Here is an 18,252-nt window from a genome sequence, read left to right on the forward strand (position 1 = left end):
TCCATCCAGCTGCTTGCTTCGAAAGGAGGCCTGTGCATGGACATAGCCTGCAATTTCAGTCTGTTCAGGTGGGATGACGTTTTTGGTCCACAACATGACATCACAATCTGATCTGATTATTCTGACCAATGACCAGTCATCTTTTATTTGCATAGGGGTAAGCGGGGTAGGATCTAGAGCAGGGGTAGGCAACTAGATTCAGCCACGGGACGATATTTGTCAAAGCGGATGGTACACTGCCAATTGACCACAAGAGATTGTATTTGAAAATACAAATAATTTCATACCATGATTATTTATTTTATTCATGAAAAAATTTGCAGGATGAAATCTCTTGATGCACCATTTTGTTATGCTACAGCCTTATTCTAAAGTGGATTAAATTACTTTTTCCCCCCATCAACCTACACACAATACCCCATAATGACAAAACAAAAACAGGTTTTTAGAAATGTTTGGCAAATTAAAAAATTACAAATAAAACTGAAATACCTTGAGACTTGAAATTGAGCTCGGGTGCATCCTGTTTCCATTGATCATCCTTGAGATGTTTCTATAACTTTATGTTTTAGAAAGGCACACATCTGTGTAAATAAGGTCCCACATTTGCCAGAGAAAAAACCAAGCCATGAGGTCGAAGGAATTGTCCGTAGAGCACCAAGACAGGATTTTGTCAATGCACAGATCTGGGGAAGGGTAGAAAAAAATGTCTGCAGCATTGAAGGTCCCCAAGAACACAGCGGCCTCCATCATTCTTAAATGGAAGAAGTTTGGAACCACCAAGACTCTTCCTAGAGCTGGCCGCCCGGCCAAACTGAGCAATCGGGGGAGAAGGGCCTTGGTCAGGGAGGTGACCAAGAACCCGATGGTCACTCTGACTGAGCGAATCTTCCAGAAGGACAACCATCTCTGCAGCACTCCACCAATAAGGCCTTTATAATAGAGTGGCCAGACGGAAGCCACTCAGTAAAAGGCACATGGCAGCCCGCTTGGAGTTTGCCAAAAGGCACCTAAAGGACTCTCAGACCATGAGAAACAAGATTCTCTGGTCTGATGAAACCAAGATTGAACTCTTTGGCCTGAATGCCCAGCATCACGTCTGGAGGAAACCTGGCACCATCCCTACAGTGAAGTATGGTGGTGGCAGCATCATGCTGTGGGGATGTTTTTCAGCGGCAGGGAATGGGAGACTAGTCAGGATAGACGGAAAGATGAACGGAGCAAAGTACAGAGAGATCCTTGAGGAAAACCTGCTCCAGAGCACTCAGGACCTCAGACTGGGGCGAAGGTTCACCTTCCAACAGGACAACGACCCTAAGCACACAGCCAAGACAACGCTCAGAGTGTCTTCGGGACAAGTCTCTGAATGTCCTTGAGTGGCCCAGCCAGAGCCCGAACTTGAACCTGATCTAACATCTCTGGAGAGACCTGAAAATAGCTGTGCAGCGATGCTCCCCATCCAACCTGACAGAGCTTGAGAGGATCTGCAGAGAAGAATGGAAGAAACTCCCCAAATACAGGTGTGCCAAGCTTGTAGCGTCATACCCAAGAAGACTTGAGTGTAATCGCTGCCAAAGGTGCTTCAACTAAGTACTGAGTAAAGGGTCTGAATACTTATGTAAATGTGATATTACATTATTGTTATCTTTTTTAATACATTTGCAAAAATGTCTAAAAACCAGTTTTTGCTTAGTCATGGGGTATTGTGTGTAGGTTGATGAGGAAAAATAACAATTTCATCAATTTTAGAATAAGGCTGTAACGTAAGAAAATGTGGAACAAGTCGAGGGGTCTGAATACTTTCCGAATGCACTATATATGGCACAGCTGTCAATATTCTGGTCCTTAAATTAACCTTTTTATTTATCACAATCTTCTTTAACCAATTTTGGTCTTTAATGCAGGGCCGACAGACAAGTTCCTTACTTTCTCCCCCTTCCACTTGCCTCTTCCATTTTTGTGGTAATGCTGGAATTAGTTTATTCTTTGCCGTGTACCAAACAGCATGAAATAGGACTTTGTTTGATTTAAAACAAAATATTTGCTAGAAACCATTTTTGTAAACGTTAAAATCAACTTGGAGAGTTTCTTGTATCTGCAAATTATTTTAACCTGATATATAGAGCATTGTATCATCAGTGTCTAAGTAAACATGTGTATTCTGACAAATTGGAGGCAATTCATTTATGAATATAGAGAAAAGAATACTGAACCTTGAGGTACTCCTCTACTGAGTCAAAGAAGATGTGATTTGTGTCCTTATATGAAACACATTTTTCTATTGCTAAAATATGCATGGAACCAGTTTGGTGATCTATTAGTGAAACCAATGTTTTGAAGTTTTCCTAGTATGATAGAATGTTCAGCTAAATCAAATGCTTTTGATAAATCAATAAAGATGACAAAATCTTTGGCAAAATTAGTGTATACCCACTTATCCAGGCACCACTACACTGCATAGGGCTGATGGAAAGACAGCAGTCACACAGCATGATGTTAAAGGATAAGCAGTCCATAAACTCGGACATAATAAGCCAGTAGGTACCAATCATAAGAATACAAAAACACAACCATTAAGCATTTCCCAATCGAAATGTACAACATTTCACGTTTAGCACATAAAGTAACCAGTGACCTAAAGTTTAAAGTGGAACTGACAGCGTTTTAACTACTTTGCAGATATGAAACAAACAGACAATCATGATATCAATCAAAAATATCAAATTCCCAATTTATGCTACAAAACCACCTTTATAAGAGGTTTTAAAAATAGTTTATATTTGACTCCATGTTCCATGACGTACACTAAGGAATTGTTGGCAGAATAGATGGATGCAGTTCAACGCATGATTAATATAATTCAATAGTCCAAAAAATATTGCTATCATGTTGTAAATCACAGCTGGCCTGGTACATTGTCTGCTGCCCCCATTCGGGATGCACTGTTTCAGTTTCAATTATTCAATATTCTGGACAAAAACGGATGAATGTAACTAAGGCTGGGAATGTCAATAAAATCAAACTAGCAAGGGCAATGATCACAAGTGAGTGACTGACTTTTTCCCTTCATATCTTTTTTCGGTGGCTATACACAGCTAGTGATGCAGGTGTAATTTGGTTAGCTAGCAAGAACTTAAACAACTGTTATCCAGTTAGCATATCTCTTGCGTTCGCAATTTCACTCTGGCTATCTACTCCAATTTCAGAGCACTCTCGTCTAAATGTGCCAGAGCGCAGAACAACTGATGAATTTACGAATACGCAACACCCGCTGAATATGACCAGTGTCAGTAAACGTAGGCAAAAAAAGTAATAGTTAGTCAAGAATGCTCTAGATAACATGTAAACAGCCCAACCAGCTCTGTTACGGCGAGTAAAATGGTCAGTGAGGTGTTCTCTCATTTGTGTCTGGAAGTAGCTAGCTAGCAAGCTTGCCAACTTTAGCCAGTTAGCTTGGGTGCTTGATTGGGACAAGCATACATTGGCAGGCAAGCTGCAGAAGGACAAGGAGGCTACAATTCCCCATCGTTTATCAGTGCAATTTTGATGGCCAACTGGCTGAAAAAGTTTGAGAGGGTTTATCCAATGTTCCTTTGTTAGATTTTAGCTCATCTTGCTCTGGCTAGCATTAGTTGTTGATCTTGTTGTTGATGATGTTGTCACATGAATTTCTATCTCTAATTCAACCTAAGCTTGAATCATTACCAGAGGTTGTAAAGCTCTGGTTTTAATCATCAATGATTCAAGGTCCACAATCCACAAGTAATTATCGGTAAATTTTATTCAAGGAGAGCTCTGGTCAAAAACACAAACATACTGTTTTTATACCCCTTGACAAACAAAGGCACTATGCTCCTCCCACCTTTAGGTGGCTTTCTTAAACAGTTCCCGCCTTCCCCCTTGAATGGTTAGTACCGCCCCCTCTGTTAGTGGGTTGACACTACATGATAATTCTAACATTTATACTGTGTTTGGGGTGAAATTCTTTAGTCATTATTCTTAAAATCCAAATTAATCTAACAGATGTGCAGAGCCTACCTTTTCATGGTTGTTTGTTCAATAGGACTGTAAAGTTCCCAAATGTAAGAGGACTCCCGTGGTGTTGACATATTTGCAGAAATCTATTCAGGTGTATTTTGTGGCTTTTGGCGAATGCGTTCTAATGATCTAAAGTTGCGCTGTTGCAACTGCCTGTAAACACACAGTCAAGTTCAAAGTGAATGATGGCAGGCCCGTGTGGCAAATGGCTTGTTTGTATGAAGGCCTACTGTAGCTCTGATTGGCTATAGAGCACAGGTCTGTGTAGACTCCAGTCCTGGACAAGACATATGTTAGTATTCGGTTTTATTGATTGCAGTGTCTATTAATTGTCGAAATGCATGGCCGCTTTCCCACTCTATATTGCTATAACATTTTCACAAATGCCTTAGTATACATCATTCTCAAACATTCTAAGAATTTGTGAAAATTTGAAAATGACCATATCTAAGTGGTCGCTTGTCAGAAATGTTTTTTTTTAAAGTGTAATATTCTTCCTGGGGGTGTATATGAACAGATTTTAATAAGATTTAATGTTGCTAAAATGTTGTCAGTTCCACTTTAAATGCAACAATGTTTCATACACATAAGTTCATTTCAAAGAGATGGCTAACAACAGCAAGCACGCTGCAGTAAAAAACACAGTTCCACTCACCAGATGATGATCATTTGAAACTTAACTTCTTGTTGAAAGTTATTCATGAAAAGGGAGAAGCTAACAAATTAGCAACAATATCCTCTTTGATAACTCCTGCTGCAGCCGCTGCAAACTAGCCGACAACTAAAGCTAGCTAGCTAGACCATGGGAAAACTACTGCTTGCTATTGCGCAGTGATCTGTTGGCCTTCAAGAAGGCAGAAGTTTCCATACATTTTGTAAAAACGGTCCCACCCATTAAGTCAAAATGTGATTGGTTGATTCCACTGTCACTCCCAAATGTTGCCCTAATGACAGATGCCTTTATCTAGCTTCTGATGGCCTAGCCAATGGCTGACATAGTTAGCTAGATTTATCTCCCCAGAGACCAGCAAAGAAAAATCCTGATTTTATATTATTTTGTCTTCAGTGTTAACCCTTTCCTTTCCAACAAAAACTGAAGAGATTAAATCAGAACATCATTGAAAATAATAGTATAATAATAATAATTATATTATTATAATAATTATTTTAGAAATCCTTAGCCCTTCTCTGAAGGCATAGAAGGCCCTTTGTTCCCCACTTTGTTTGGGTTAGTAATAATTTGTAGAGTGGCTCTATTTTCCCCCAGTATACATTTTTTCCCTATTCTGAATGTCTAAAGAATCCATATGTTGTTCTGAAAGATGAATACAGAAATACCGGACATTTTGAACTATTATTATAGTGGTGATTTGGCAACATTACAATCATTGTCTTGAATTGGACTCGCATTTTTCTGGTCTCGGTCTTATCTCGATCTCGGACCCCTTGGCCCCCTCCCGGTCTCGATCTTGACACGAAATGTACAGCTGTATATCACCCTCATAGCAGTGAAAGTTGACATTGTGCTTCCAAATGACATCATAAGAGGTAGCGTATATAGTGAAAACAATAGTGGTCCTAGAATGGAACCTTGAAAAACACCGAAACGTAACTTTGATTACAAACTATACACAAACACTAACCGATACCTTTACGACAGATAAGATCTAAACCAGGCAAGAACTGAAGTCAAAGGACACAGCTGTGGTGTTTGAAACTCCTGTGTTGATTTTAATTTCCAGGTTCTTCTTTACATACCTGCTGCCTCACAGTGCCCCACCCACTCTAAGACCCCTACTGGACAAGATAGTCAACTCCACAGGTGAGTGCCCACTGGAGACAGACGTCAGTTCAACGTCACATTTTTTATATACATTTCATTGAGTTGTCAACTAACTTGAATTCGAAGTGAATCAACAAAACTTTGAACCATGTCACTGGATTTAGGTTAAAAGTTGGTTGAAAAAGAGACAGAAAATCCTGAAACGTCTGTATGTTGATGACTTTTTGCAAATCCAATCAGTTTCCCACATTGATTCAATGTCATAAAATGTTGTTGAAATTATGTTGATTCAACCAGGTTGTGCCCAGTGGGTGTGTGTTCTCTCTCTGCTTCTCACTAGTTACTGTTTGGCTAAGATATGAAGCTACTAGCTACCACTATACTTAGTCTGGCTCAGTGCTATCCATGTTAAATGCCTTAGCTGGATCTCTCTCTCTCTCTCTCTCTCTCTCTCTCTCTCTCTCTCTCTCTCTCTCTCTCTCTCTCTCTCTCTCTCTCTCTCTCTCTCTCTCTCTCTCTCTCTCTCTCTCTCTCTCTCTTCCATTCTTCCCTTTTGCTCTCTCTTTCTTCTTCCTTGCTCCTCTCCCACCTATCTGGCTTCTCATCAGAGTGATGGTATGTCAGCTGGGTGTTTGAGATCTGTTTTACTGGGACACAACAGGCTGTGAAGATGCGAGCCGCGTGGGCGGGCGGTGTGTGTGTCTGTGTATGAGTGTATGTGCATCTGTGTCTGTGTGTGTGTGTTAGTGCGTGTGTGTATGAACTGGGGGATGGGTCAGGTGATCCTATCTCTCCCAGTCAGACAGAGAGCTTAACGACCTCCGATCAGCGTCTACTATAAGGATAGCAAACACAGACACTGTCCCATGTCCCTTGATCCATGTTCAAAGACTGAGCTGGGCCTGTTTTGTCTGTGCTATTGTACACCATTTTTGTTCCTCACATATTTGGTTGAATGGTATGCTTTAATGTCGGTATAATAATAAGTCATAACCTTTGTTATGTGGAATTGTGTTTGAAGGTGTGGAGTTTAAACTGAATGTTACTTCCTGTGTTGGTTTCAGGAGAGCTGATATGGGGGATAGATGAGACACTGCTTCAGTTGGAGAAAGTGTTGCACCTGTACAGAAATGGATTTTACCTTCAGAACAGCACACAGACACACAGAACAGGTAAATATGCACACACACACAGGTTCGGGTTCGGGTTAGGGTTAGGGTTAGGTTAAGGGTTAGGGTTAGGGAATCAAATGTTTGGTCCCCACAAGGATAGTAAAACAGACATGTGTGTGTGTAGGTGGGGGCCCAGGGGAGTGAGGTGGGGAGAGAGAGCTATGTTCAGAAATACTACGGACAAATAATAGTAATGAGATAAAATATATTAAAATGTATATAACGGGAGGGAACTCAGTGGGGGATGGGAGAGACTGACATGTCTACTAAGCTGAGGGTGCATTGGGAGGAGAGAGGTGAGTGTGAGCTCTCTCTCTCTCTCTCTCCCGCTCAGTCCGTCTCCTTCTCATCTCTGCTTGACAGCTTTCCGTCTCTATCAATTCACCTTTTTCCATTCCTCTATCGGGAGGATTCTGTTTTCACTGTCTTACATTCACTTGGTGCCCCTTGCTCATCTTCTTTTACTTTCACATGTTCTTTCTCTCTCCATTCCTGCCCTCCCTCAGTGTCTCCTCGCCTCGCTCCATTGGCAGTGTAAAGTAGACCCAGACAGTTGTTGACCGACGAGTGCTCACAGCCCAAGGGCCAAACACTGTGTCTGCTTAACCCTTTACAAAGACACTGCTGCTCCAGTAGGCCTCTCACTCTCCACTCTCCACCCTGAACTCCTCTCTCACTGACACAGAACAACACTATCACACAGGAACACTGGTAGGGTCTTTCTAGTGTTCGCCCATGCAGGGCTTCCCTGTGGAATGTGGCCTTGCATCATGTGCTTTTTATGCAATTACACACCAGTGCATGCTTATTCCCTTGCTCACTCCTTCCCTTCAGCCCCCTCTTCCTCCCCTGCTCTCCTTGTTCTCTCTCCCCATCATGCCATTTCTAGGAGCTTTTAAGTCCTGCATTTAGAGAAAGCGAGTGCTCCATAAAGCATTAATTACAGTCATAAAGCGTCTAATAGTTGTAGTTATTTACTACCCGGAGCACGGCTGTCTGTTGCCACGCATACAGGGGGGACGGCGCATGTGTGTGTGGGCGTGTGTGTGTGCATGCATGCGTGTGTGTGCATACCTCCACATAGTAAATCGTGAAAAGGTCGTCCACAGAGACGTTCTGTCCTGCTCCCCTCCTGCCATCTTTCTTCCTCTTCTAACAGACGTGTAAACCCTCCCTGTAAATCACCAGGAGTACTCCTGGCCCAGCCAGGCATGACACTGATATATACGGTATAGAGAGAAAGGGTGGAAGACAGAGAGACATTGAGGGGGAGAGAGAGAGCGACAGAGAGACAGAGAAAGAAAGACAGAAAGCAGTGTTGTGATGTCTATTCCGTATTCCAACACTAGAAAGAGTAGTCGGGAAAATTGAAAAGTACTAGATTCCAAGATGGAGAAAGAGAAAGAGAATAAGTAACAGAGAAAGAGAGAAACTGACTCAATGATTCACGGGCTGGGAGGCTTTTAAAGGAGGGGGGGGGGGGTGACTTGCTTTGAAGCTGCCCTCCTCTTCTCTTCTCATTGTCACAGTCCTGTGAAGCTTAGTTAAACCCACAGACCATAGGAAAACTGGATCCTGATTGTGTAGGGGAAGTACAGATGCTCACACTGCTTCATGTACATGGTATATAAATACTGTGTCAGTTAAAAACACAACATACTAGGCTACTGAAATATCTCTTTCTTTGCTGATTCGTGGAGCACATGCTAACCAGTACACACATATGCTCATTATCATGCACATACAGTACCAGTCAAAAGTTTGGACACACCTACTCATTCAAGGTTTTTCTTTAATTTTTACTAAATTATTTTCTACATTGTAGAATAATAGTGAACACATCAAAACTATTAATTAATACATATGGAATTGTAGTAACCAAAGAAGTGTTAAACAAATCAAAATCTATTTTAGATTTTAGATTCTTCAAAGTAGCCACCCTTTGCCTTAATGACAGCTTTGCACACTCTTGGCATTCTCTCAACCAGCTTCACCTGGAATGCTTTTCCAACAGTCTTGAAGGAGTTCCCACATATGCTGAGCACTTGTTGGCTGCTTTTCCTTCACTCTCTGGTCCAACTCATCCCTAACCATCTCAATTGGGTTGAGGTTGGGTGATTGTGGAGGCCAGGTCATCTGATACAGCACACTATCACTCTTCTTCTTGGTCAAATAGCCCTTACACAGCCTGGAGGTGTGTTGGGTCATTGTCGTGTTGAAAAACAAATCATAGTCCCACTAAGCGCAAACCAGAATGGATGGCGTATCGCTGCAGAATGCTGTGATAGCCATGCTGGTTAAGTGTGCCTTGAATTCTAAATAAATCACTGACAGTGTCACCACTAAAGCACCCCCACACCATCACACCTCCTCCTCCTCCATGCTTCACGGTGGGAACCACACATGTGGAGATCATCCGTTCACCTACTCTACGTCTCACAAAGACACGGCGGTTGGAACAAAAAATCTCTAATTTGGACTCATCAGACCAAAGAACAGAATTTCCACCGGTCTAAAGTCCATTGCTCGTGTCTCTTGGCCGAAGTAAGTCTCTTCTTCTTATTGGTGTCCTTTAGTAGTGGTTTCTTTGCAGCAATTCGACCATGAAGGCCTGATTCACGCAGTCTTCTCTGAACAGTTGATGTTGAGATGTGTCTGTTACTTGAACTCTGTGAAGCATTTATTTGGGCTGCAATTTCTGAGGCTGGTAACTCCGATGGACGTATCTTCTGCAGTAGAGGTAACTCTGGGTCTTCCTTTCCTGTGGCGGTCCTCATGAGAGCCAATTTCATCATAGCGCTTGATGGTTTTTGCGACTACACTTGAAAAAACTTTTCCAGATTGACTGACCTTCATGTCTTAAAAAGTAATGATGGACTGTCATTTCTCTTTGCTGATGGACTTGATATTTTACCAAATAGGGCTATCTTCTGTATACCACCCCTACCTTGTGTCTCCCGAGTGGCGCAGTGGTCTAAGGCACTGCATCGCAGTGCTAGCTGTGCCACTAGAGATCCTGGTTCGAATCCAGGCTCTGTTGTAGCTGGCCGCGACCGGGAGACCCATGGGGCGGCGCACAATTGGCCCAGGGTAGGGGAGGGAACGGCCGGCAGGGATGTAGCTCAGTTGGTAGAGCATGGCGTTTGCAATGCCAGGGTTGTGGGTTCGATTCCCATGGGGGGCCAGTATAAAAAAAAAAAAATGTATGCACTCACTAACTATAAGTCGCTCTTGATAAGAGAGTCTGCTAAATGACTTAAATGTAAATGTCACAATACAACTGATTGGCTCAAATGCATTAAGAAGGAAAACAATTCCACAAATTAACTTTTAACAAGGCACACCTGTTAACTGAAATGCATTCCATGTGACTACCTCATGAACCTGGTTGAGAGAATGCCAAGAGTGTGCAAAGCTGTCATCAAGGCAAAGGGTGGCTACTTTGAAGAATCTCAAATATAAAATATATTTTGATTTGTTTAACACTTTTTTGGTTACTACATGATTCCATATGTGTTATTTCATAGTTTTGATGTCTTCACTATTATTCTACACTGTAGAAAATCACGTACACACACACACACACACACACTCACAGAGACATCTTGCTGACTGGACTGTGTAGAGTGTGGTTTCTAGTCAGCAGAACCACAGTGTAATCGCAGCGATTTGAGATGACACAGAGGAAAACCTCACTATTAGCATTTAAAGATCAGCATTACAATGGCCAGTAATTGTAATCATTGTCAGTAATGTTTCTTACCACTAGAGAAAGTAGCATAGAACAAATCTGTGTTTTATTAGACTTACAGTAAATACACTGAACAAAAATATAAATGCAACATGTAAAGTATTGGTCCCATGTTTCATGAGCTGAAATAACTCACATTTTGTGAACAAATTTGTTTACATCCCTGTTAGTGAGCATTTCTTCTTTGCCAAGACAAATTATCCACCTGACAGGTGTGGCATATCAAGAAGCTGATTAAATTACACAGGTGCACCTTGTGCTGTGGACAATAAAAGGACACTCTAAAATTAGCAGTTTTGTCAAACAACACAATGCCACAGATGTCTCAAGGTTGAGGGACTGTGCAATTGGCATGCTGACTGCAGGAATGTCCACCAGAGCTGTTGCCAGATAATTTAATGTTCATTTCTCTACCATAAGCCGCCTCCAACATCATTTTAGAGAATTTGGCAGTACGTCCAACCGGCATCACAACTGCAGACCATGTGTGTGGCGTTGTGTGGGCGAGCGGTTTGCTGATGTCAACGTTGTGAACCGAGTGCCCCATGGTGGCGGTGGGGTTATGGTATGGGCAGGCATAAGCTACGGACAACAAACACAATATAATTTTTCCTATGGCAATTTGAATGCACAGAGATACCATGATAACATCCTGAGGCCCATTGTCGTGCCATTCATCCGCCGCCATCACCTTATAATTTCAGCATGATAATGTACAGTCCCATGTCGCAAGGATCTGCACACAATTCCTTGAAGCTGAAAATGTCCCAGTTCTTCCGTGGCCTGCATACTCACCAGACATGTCACACATTGAGCATGTTTGGGATACTCTGGATCTACGTGTACGACAGCGTGTTCCAGTTCCCTCCAATATCCAGAAACTTCGCACAGCCATTGAAGAGGAGTGGGATAACATTCCACAGGCCACAATCAACAGCCTGATCGATTCTATGCAAAGGAGATGTGTCGCGCTGCATGAAGCGAATGGTGGTCACACCAAATACTGAATGGTTTTCTGATTCACGCCCCTACCTTTTTTTAAAGGTATCTGTGACCATCAGATGCATATCTGTATTCCCAGTCATGTGAAATACATAGTTTAGGTCCTAATAAATGTATTTCAATTGACTGATTTCCTTAAATGAACTGTAACTCAGTAAAGTCTTTGAAAATGTTGCATGTTGTGTTTATATTTTTGTTCAGTATACATGAGAATGACAATTGCCACACATCAATCAAGCTACTCACCAACCAAAACCCCACATGACCCTAGCATACTTAAATCAAGAGCATGACTGTGTTATCATATACATGATTCTGCACATTGTCATATACACTGTTGAAATTCAAAAGTCTGATCATTCAAACTACTTATTGATACGTGTATATGGTTAGTTGCAACTAAGTTGGGTCGCCATGCACTCAAGATTCTATGTTCCACCTCAGATCCAGCTAACCATGTCTGGTCAGGCTTAATCAGTAATGTCTGTGGAGTTATTGTTCAACTTGAGAACACTCTGAGAAATAAGACTTGCTCTATTGAGCATAAAACCCAGGACACAAAACAGGCTATTCTATTTTCTACAACATACAACTATTGGCTACCAGCAGTATTTTGATATGGGCCTTGGCAAAGCGAACCTATTTAATTCTATTCATTTCTTTTGTATTTTAGATTTTTTTGCTTTTATTAAATGTCCGTCAAACACACTCATATTTTTAGTGGATCCTTAGGGGAACCCTGGATCTGGTTAAAACAATGTTGAGCATTTTGTAATTCCCTCTGTAATTCGATTTAATAAAAGTTATGTTTCTTTATTGGCATGGTAAATGTACATTTCAATTGCAACTGCTTACACTCAAATTCAACCTAATGTTTTAATGAATCACCTTATTTTATTTCAAAGTAAAAAATAGTTGGAGGGAGAAGTTTGGGGGGGGGTCCAATTTAATATTTAGGAGTGTTAAAAACAGAAAAGACACAAAGAGAGAAGAGAAAACAAGGTATTCTCACATAATAAGCTACCTCATTACACATGTGCAGGACCCTCAGTGTATCTCCCCCAACCAGTGACAAACATAATAATAATATGCCATTTAGCAGACGCTTTTATCCAAAGCGACTTACAGTCACGTGTGCATACATTTTTACGTATGGGTGGTCCCGGGGATCGAACCCACTACCCTGGCGTTACAAGCGCCATGCTCTACCAATTGAGCTACAGAGGACCACATGCACACACATGCACACACACACACACACATACATGCACACGCACGCACGCACACACACGCACACACGCGCACACACACACACACCCTTCCTTGCTAACTAAATTACTTCTCTCCTTGTCTTCTCCAGACTATAAGCATGTGGTGGATGCCTCTATTCCTGGGGAGAACTACCGCTGCTGGCCATCCTATCAGCACGATGGATGTCTGCTATCAGTCTTCAGCATCACAGAGGCTATTGGTGTGTGTGAGAGCCATGCCCAGTGCCAAGCATTTGTACTGACCAATCAGACCACCTGGACAGGCAAGAGTTACATTTACATTCACATTTTAGTCATTTAGCAGACGCTCTTATCCAGAACGACTTGCAGTTAGTGCGTTCATCTTAAGATAGCTAGGTGGGACAACCACATATCACAGGCATAGAAAGTACATTTTTCCTTAATAACGTAGCTATCAGTAGAGTCAGAGCTACAAGGGGGGGTTATTTATTTATTATTCGAGGTGAGGAGGAGGAGGAGGAGGAGGAATATTTAAGATACTGTTTAAAGAAGTAGGGTTTCAGATGTTTTTGGAAGATGGGCAGGGACTCTGCTGTCCTAGCTTCAGGGGGAAGCTGGTTCCACCAATGGGGTGCCAGGACAGAGAAGAGCTTGGACTGGGCTGACCGGGAGCTGCCCTATTTTAAGGGTGGGAGGGCCAAGAGACCTGAGGTGGCAGAACGGAATGTTCGGGTTGGGGTGTAGGGTTTGAGTATAGCCTGAAGGTAGGGAGGGGCAGTTCCTCTTGCTGTTCTGTAGGTAAGCACCATGGTCTTGTAGTGGATGCGAGCTTCGAGCGGGGTGACGTGAGGGAACTTGGGAAGGTTGAAAACCAGGCGGGCTGCAGAGTTCTGGATAAGTTGCAGGGGTTTGATGGCACAAGCAGGGAGCCCAGCCAACAGCGAGTGAATGTTTCTTCACGCTACAGCGTTATCATTGTATTGTTGAAGACAATGTGTGGGGTGCATTCGTGTGGCTGTCTGTGTGTGTGTGTGTTTGTGTGTCCATTTGTGTCTGTGGGGTTTGTCCATAAAGTACCCTGTGTGTGTTTGTGTGTGTGTGTGTGTGTGTGTGTGTGTGTGTGTGTGTGTGTGTGTGTGTGTGTGTGTGTGTGTGTGTGTGTGTGTGTGTGTGTGTGTGTGGGAGGTAAAGTACCCAGCGTTGTCAGACGTCTCTCTCTCTGATCAAACAGAGGCAGGGCCTTCAGTATCGTCGTCTCTCGTCACTAACCCCCTCCTTTCTACTAGGTGTCACTCACGCGCACACACACACACACACTTCATTAGAGCTCAGTCTGAGGGGAGCACATCAGCATGGCAATCCCTATTTATTGAACCAGGCCCGTCTAGACCCACAGCACTTTCACATTCCTTCTCTTCACTCTTCGTCCTCCTCCTCTCCAGCCATCATACAGTATCTCTCTCTGTCTCTACCTCCTCTACACACCGCAGTTCTTTATTTTCAGTCTTTCTATTTTTTAGCAATTTCTGGTACGATTGTCATCGTATTCATGCAATTAACAGATAATACATTGTAGAAGGTATGCATATGCTAGGGTACATTCAGCTCATTTAACACAATGTCTTCCTCTTACGGTCTCTCCTACTTTTCCACTTTTATTCACATTTATTGATTTTTCTTCTTCTCTGTCCCCAGGTCACCAGCTTGTATTCTTCAAGACGGGCAGTGCCAGTCTGAGCTCTGCCAAGGGACGGGTCACCTACGTCAGAGTTGGCAGCTGAATCAACGGAGGGGGAGGAGACTTAACTGCCAAACCTCCCTCTGATTGGCTAACCTGCTCCTGGGGCATGCCCTCACGGCTTAGTGAGTCACCCCATTGGATGGGTCGGACAGAGGGAGTTGAAGATGGATCCTAGACCACACCCTCCATGGGGCATAGAGAAGCCTAACCCAAACCAGCTCCCACTGAAGTGCAATAATATCACTAGGAGAACAATGTTACAATATTGCTCTTCATATGTGTTCTGCAAAGGAAAATGTTGGGTTGTGCAAGGCTATAGCTCAGGGTGTAGTGAGGTTACCCTCCTAGCTAAGAAGGGTGAGAGTGCACGCCTGAGATTCCCCTCCTGTGCCCCCTAAACTACACTACATGTTCAAAAGTATGTGGACACCTGCTCATCAAACATCTCATACCAAAATCATGGGTATTAATATGGAGTTGGTTCCCCCTTTGCTGCTATAACAGCCTCCACTCTTCTGGGAAGGCTTTCCACTAGATGTTGGAACATTGCTGCGGAGACTTGCTTCCATTCAGCCACAAGAGCATTAGTGAGGTCGGGCACTGATGTTGGGCGATTAGGCCTGGCTCGCAGTTGGCATTCCAATTCAACCCAAAGGTGTTTGATGGGGTTGAGGTCAGGGCTCTGTGCAGGCCAGTCAAGTTCTTCCACACCGATCTCGACAAACCATTTCTGTATGGACCTCGCTTTGTGCACTGGGTCATTACATTTACATTTTACATTTTAGTCATTTAGCAGACGCTCTTATCCAGAGCGACTTACAGGAGCAATTAGGGTTAAGTGCCTTGCTTAAGGGCACATCGACAGATTTTTCACCTAGTTGGCTCGGGGATTAGAACCAGCGACCTTTCGGTTACTGGCACAACGCTCTTACCCACTAAGCTACCTGCCGCCTCATTGTTGTGCTGAAACAGGAAAGGGCCTTCCCCAAACTGTTGCCACAAAGTTGGAAGCACAGAATCATCTAGAATGCCATTGTATGCTGTAGCGTTAAGATTTCCCTTCACTGGAACTAAAGCCAGGTGTACACTACACGACTTTCAAAATCCTAACATCGCTAAACCTCTCACATTAAACGACCATCTTTCCTGTAGTTTTTTTTTTGTCTTGCCAAGATTCTTCACTTGGTCTTGAGGATTGTCGATACCACGTTGTCTTGCGAAAACAATGATGTGATGATGTGATTAGATTTAATGTAGCTACAACGAGCTGTGGCTCAAAACAGCATCAAACGTTTTTCAGTCAGACATTCACGCTTGCCGTACAGAGTTGAAATATCTACCCAACATTTTGAATTGAATAACATTGCTTGTGAACTTCAGAACTGTAACGATTTGACACTTGATTAAAGGCAAGTACAAACGCATACTAGTAGTATTCATCGCGCCTTCTCGAGAGTCTATACATTCTGGGTGATGCTAAACAACGTCATCATCTCACTGGCTTCTTCTCTGGCGAGGTCTCATTGGTTATTGCTCATCACCGTTCTCAAAACGTTTCATTGCACATCTCACACAACAAGAGCATTACAGATTTTGTGCCGATAAAATGTTTAAAAATATGGGGACGTCTGGGACTGCTCAAACCTCAGATTGCGTCTCTGACCCACTCACATTAAACGAGCGTCGGTGACGGCCGTGCGCCCCGAGTAGGCATGGGGATTTTGTCTCCGATCTCAAAAACTTGTCTGGGACAGCTAAATCGGGGCCAAAATTGTGTAGTGTACACCCGGCTTCTAGAATGTAATTGTATGCTGTAGCATTAAGATTTTGCTTCACTGGAACTAAGGGGCCTAGCCCGAACCATGAAAAACAGCCCCAGACCATTATTCCTCCTCCACCAAAGTTTACAGTTGGCACTATGCATTCGGGCAGGTAGCGTTCTCCTGGCATCCGCCAAAACCAGAATCGTCCATCGGACTGCCAGATGGTGTAGCGTGATTCATCACTCCAGTGAACGCGTTTCCACTGCTCCAGAGTCCAATGGCAGTGAGCTTTACACCACTCCAGCCGACGCTTGGCATTGTGAATAGTGATCTTAGGCTTGCGTGCGGCTGCTCGGCCATGGAACCCCATTTCCTGAAGCTCCTGATGAACAGTTCTCGTGCTGACGTTGCTTCCAGAGGCAGTTTGGAACTCGGTAGTGAGTGTTGCAACCGAGGACACAATTTTTATGCGCTATGCGTACGCTCTTCAGCACTCGGCGGTCCCGTTCTGTGAGCTTGTGTGGCCTACCACTTCGCGGCTGAGCCGTTGGTGCTCCTAGACGTTTCTACTTCACAATAACAGCACTTACAGTTGACCAGGGCAGCTCTCTAGCAGGGCAGAAATTTGACAAACTGACTTGTTGGAAAGGTGGCATCCTATGACGGTTGAAAGTCACTGAGCTCTTAATTACGGGCCATTCTACTGCCAATGTTTTCTATGGAGATTGCATGGCTGTGTGCAATGGGTGTGGCTGAAATAGCCGAATACACTAATTTGAAGGGCTGTCCACATACTTTTGTACCTTCACATGGAGTCTGGTCAAAAGGATCTCCTTCTGGTACTGTAGCATGTTTATCATTGTCTGTGAAGGTTTCAAGCCAGCCTCTATACAAACCTTCAGCCAACCATCAAACAATAGGAAAGGTACTCAACAAGAGAAACATATTCCAAAAATAAGGGGTTTACCCCAAGAAAAATGTTTAAATAGTATGTCTTCATGCAATGCTCAGGCTTTATTCCAGATGGAAACAAAGGTATTGGCAAAGGACTGATGTTTCAGTCTCAGCCCTTACTTTTAGATTCTCTAATGCTGAGTGTTACTCAGACGTTCTGCCTCCTCCCTTATCCCCTCATGTCTCTCTTTCTCTGTTTCCTTTCCCTCCCTCGGTCTTGTATTAGACCCACAGCACTTTCTTTTTTCAAACAGGGTTTCTCTATGCTTTCAAAAAGCATCTCAGAAAGTGTGATTGATTCCAAATCTTAGTGAATGAAGAATCTGCGCTTATAACACAGATGATTGTTATATCTGAGTTATCAGATAAAATATATACTTTTTTTATCCAATGTTGATGAAAACAAAGAAATTGTTCTCGTACAGACAAATCAAGGACTCATTTGGAATATTGTGTCATTATTGATTTTGCATGTTGACCAAATTTTATGTAGTGTAGTGACCTCCTTGAGAGGGTACATTTTTATGGTGTATTTTATGGTGTATTTATTGAGGAGAGTGTGTGCCACTCTCACTGGGTTGTATTCATTGCACCAAACGGAAGGAATTTGACTAAAACAGGGAGTACCTACCAAAACTTGTCCAATAAAAACTCATTTTCGCTTTACGTTGCAAAACACTTTGCTACGGTTTGCTCTAATTAATATGACCCTGGGTTTAGAGCAAACAAAGCAGGACCTAATCGCGCTCTATTCTAATTTCCTAAGGAAATGTGACATTAACCTTTAGATAATTCAACAGACAGTATCAAAGAGAC

General features: G+C 42.9%; 1 protein-coding gene across 1 annotated transcript in view; it reads left to right on the forward strand.

The window, feature by feature from the left end:
* The window catches only part of LOC311133451 (extracellular tyrosine-protein kinase PKDCC-like), a 30,281-nt gene extending 14,651 nt beyond the window's left edge, over nt 1-15,630 (forward strand). The window contains exons 4-7 of the mRNA XM_084166933.1: nt 5,781-5,860; nt 6,886-6,993; nt 13,107-13,280; nt 14,674-15,630. Of these exons, the coding sequence (XP_084023059.1) occupies nt 5,781-5,860; nt 6,886-6,993; nt 13,107-13,280; nt 14,674-14,759 (448 nt within the window). The 3' untranslated portion in view covers nt 14,760-15,630. The remainder of the gene's footprint in view (nt 1-5,780; nt 5,861-6,885; nt 6,994-13,106; nt 13,281-14,673) is intronic.
* Nucleotides 15,631-18,252: the final 2,622 nt, after the last annotated feature.

The sequence above is a fragment of the Coregonus lavaretus genome (genome assembly GCF_964263955.1).
Source record: "Coregonus lavaretus genome assembly, chromosome: 1".
Lineage (NCBI taxonomy): Eukaryota > Metazoa > Chordata > Actinopteri > Salmoniformes > Salmonidae > Coregonus > Coregonus lavaretus.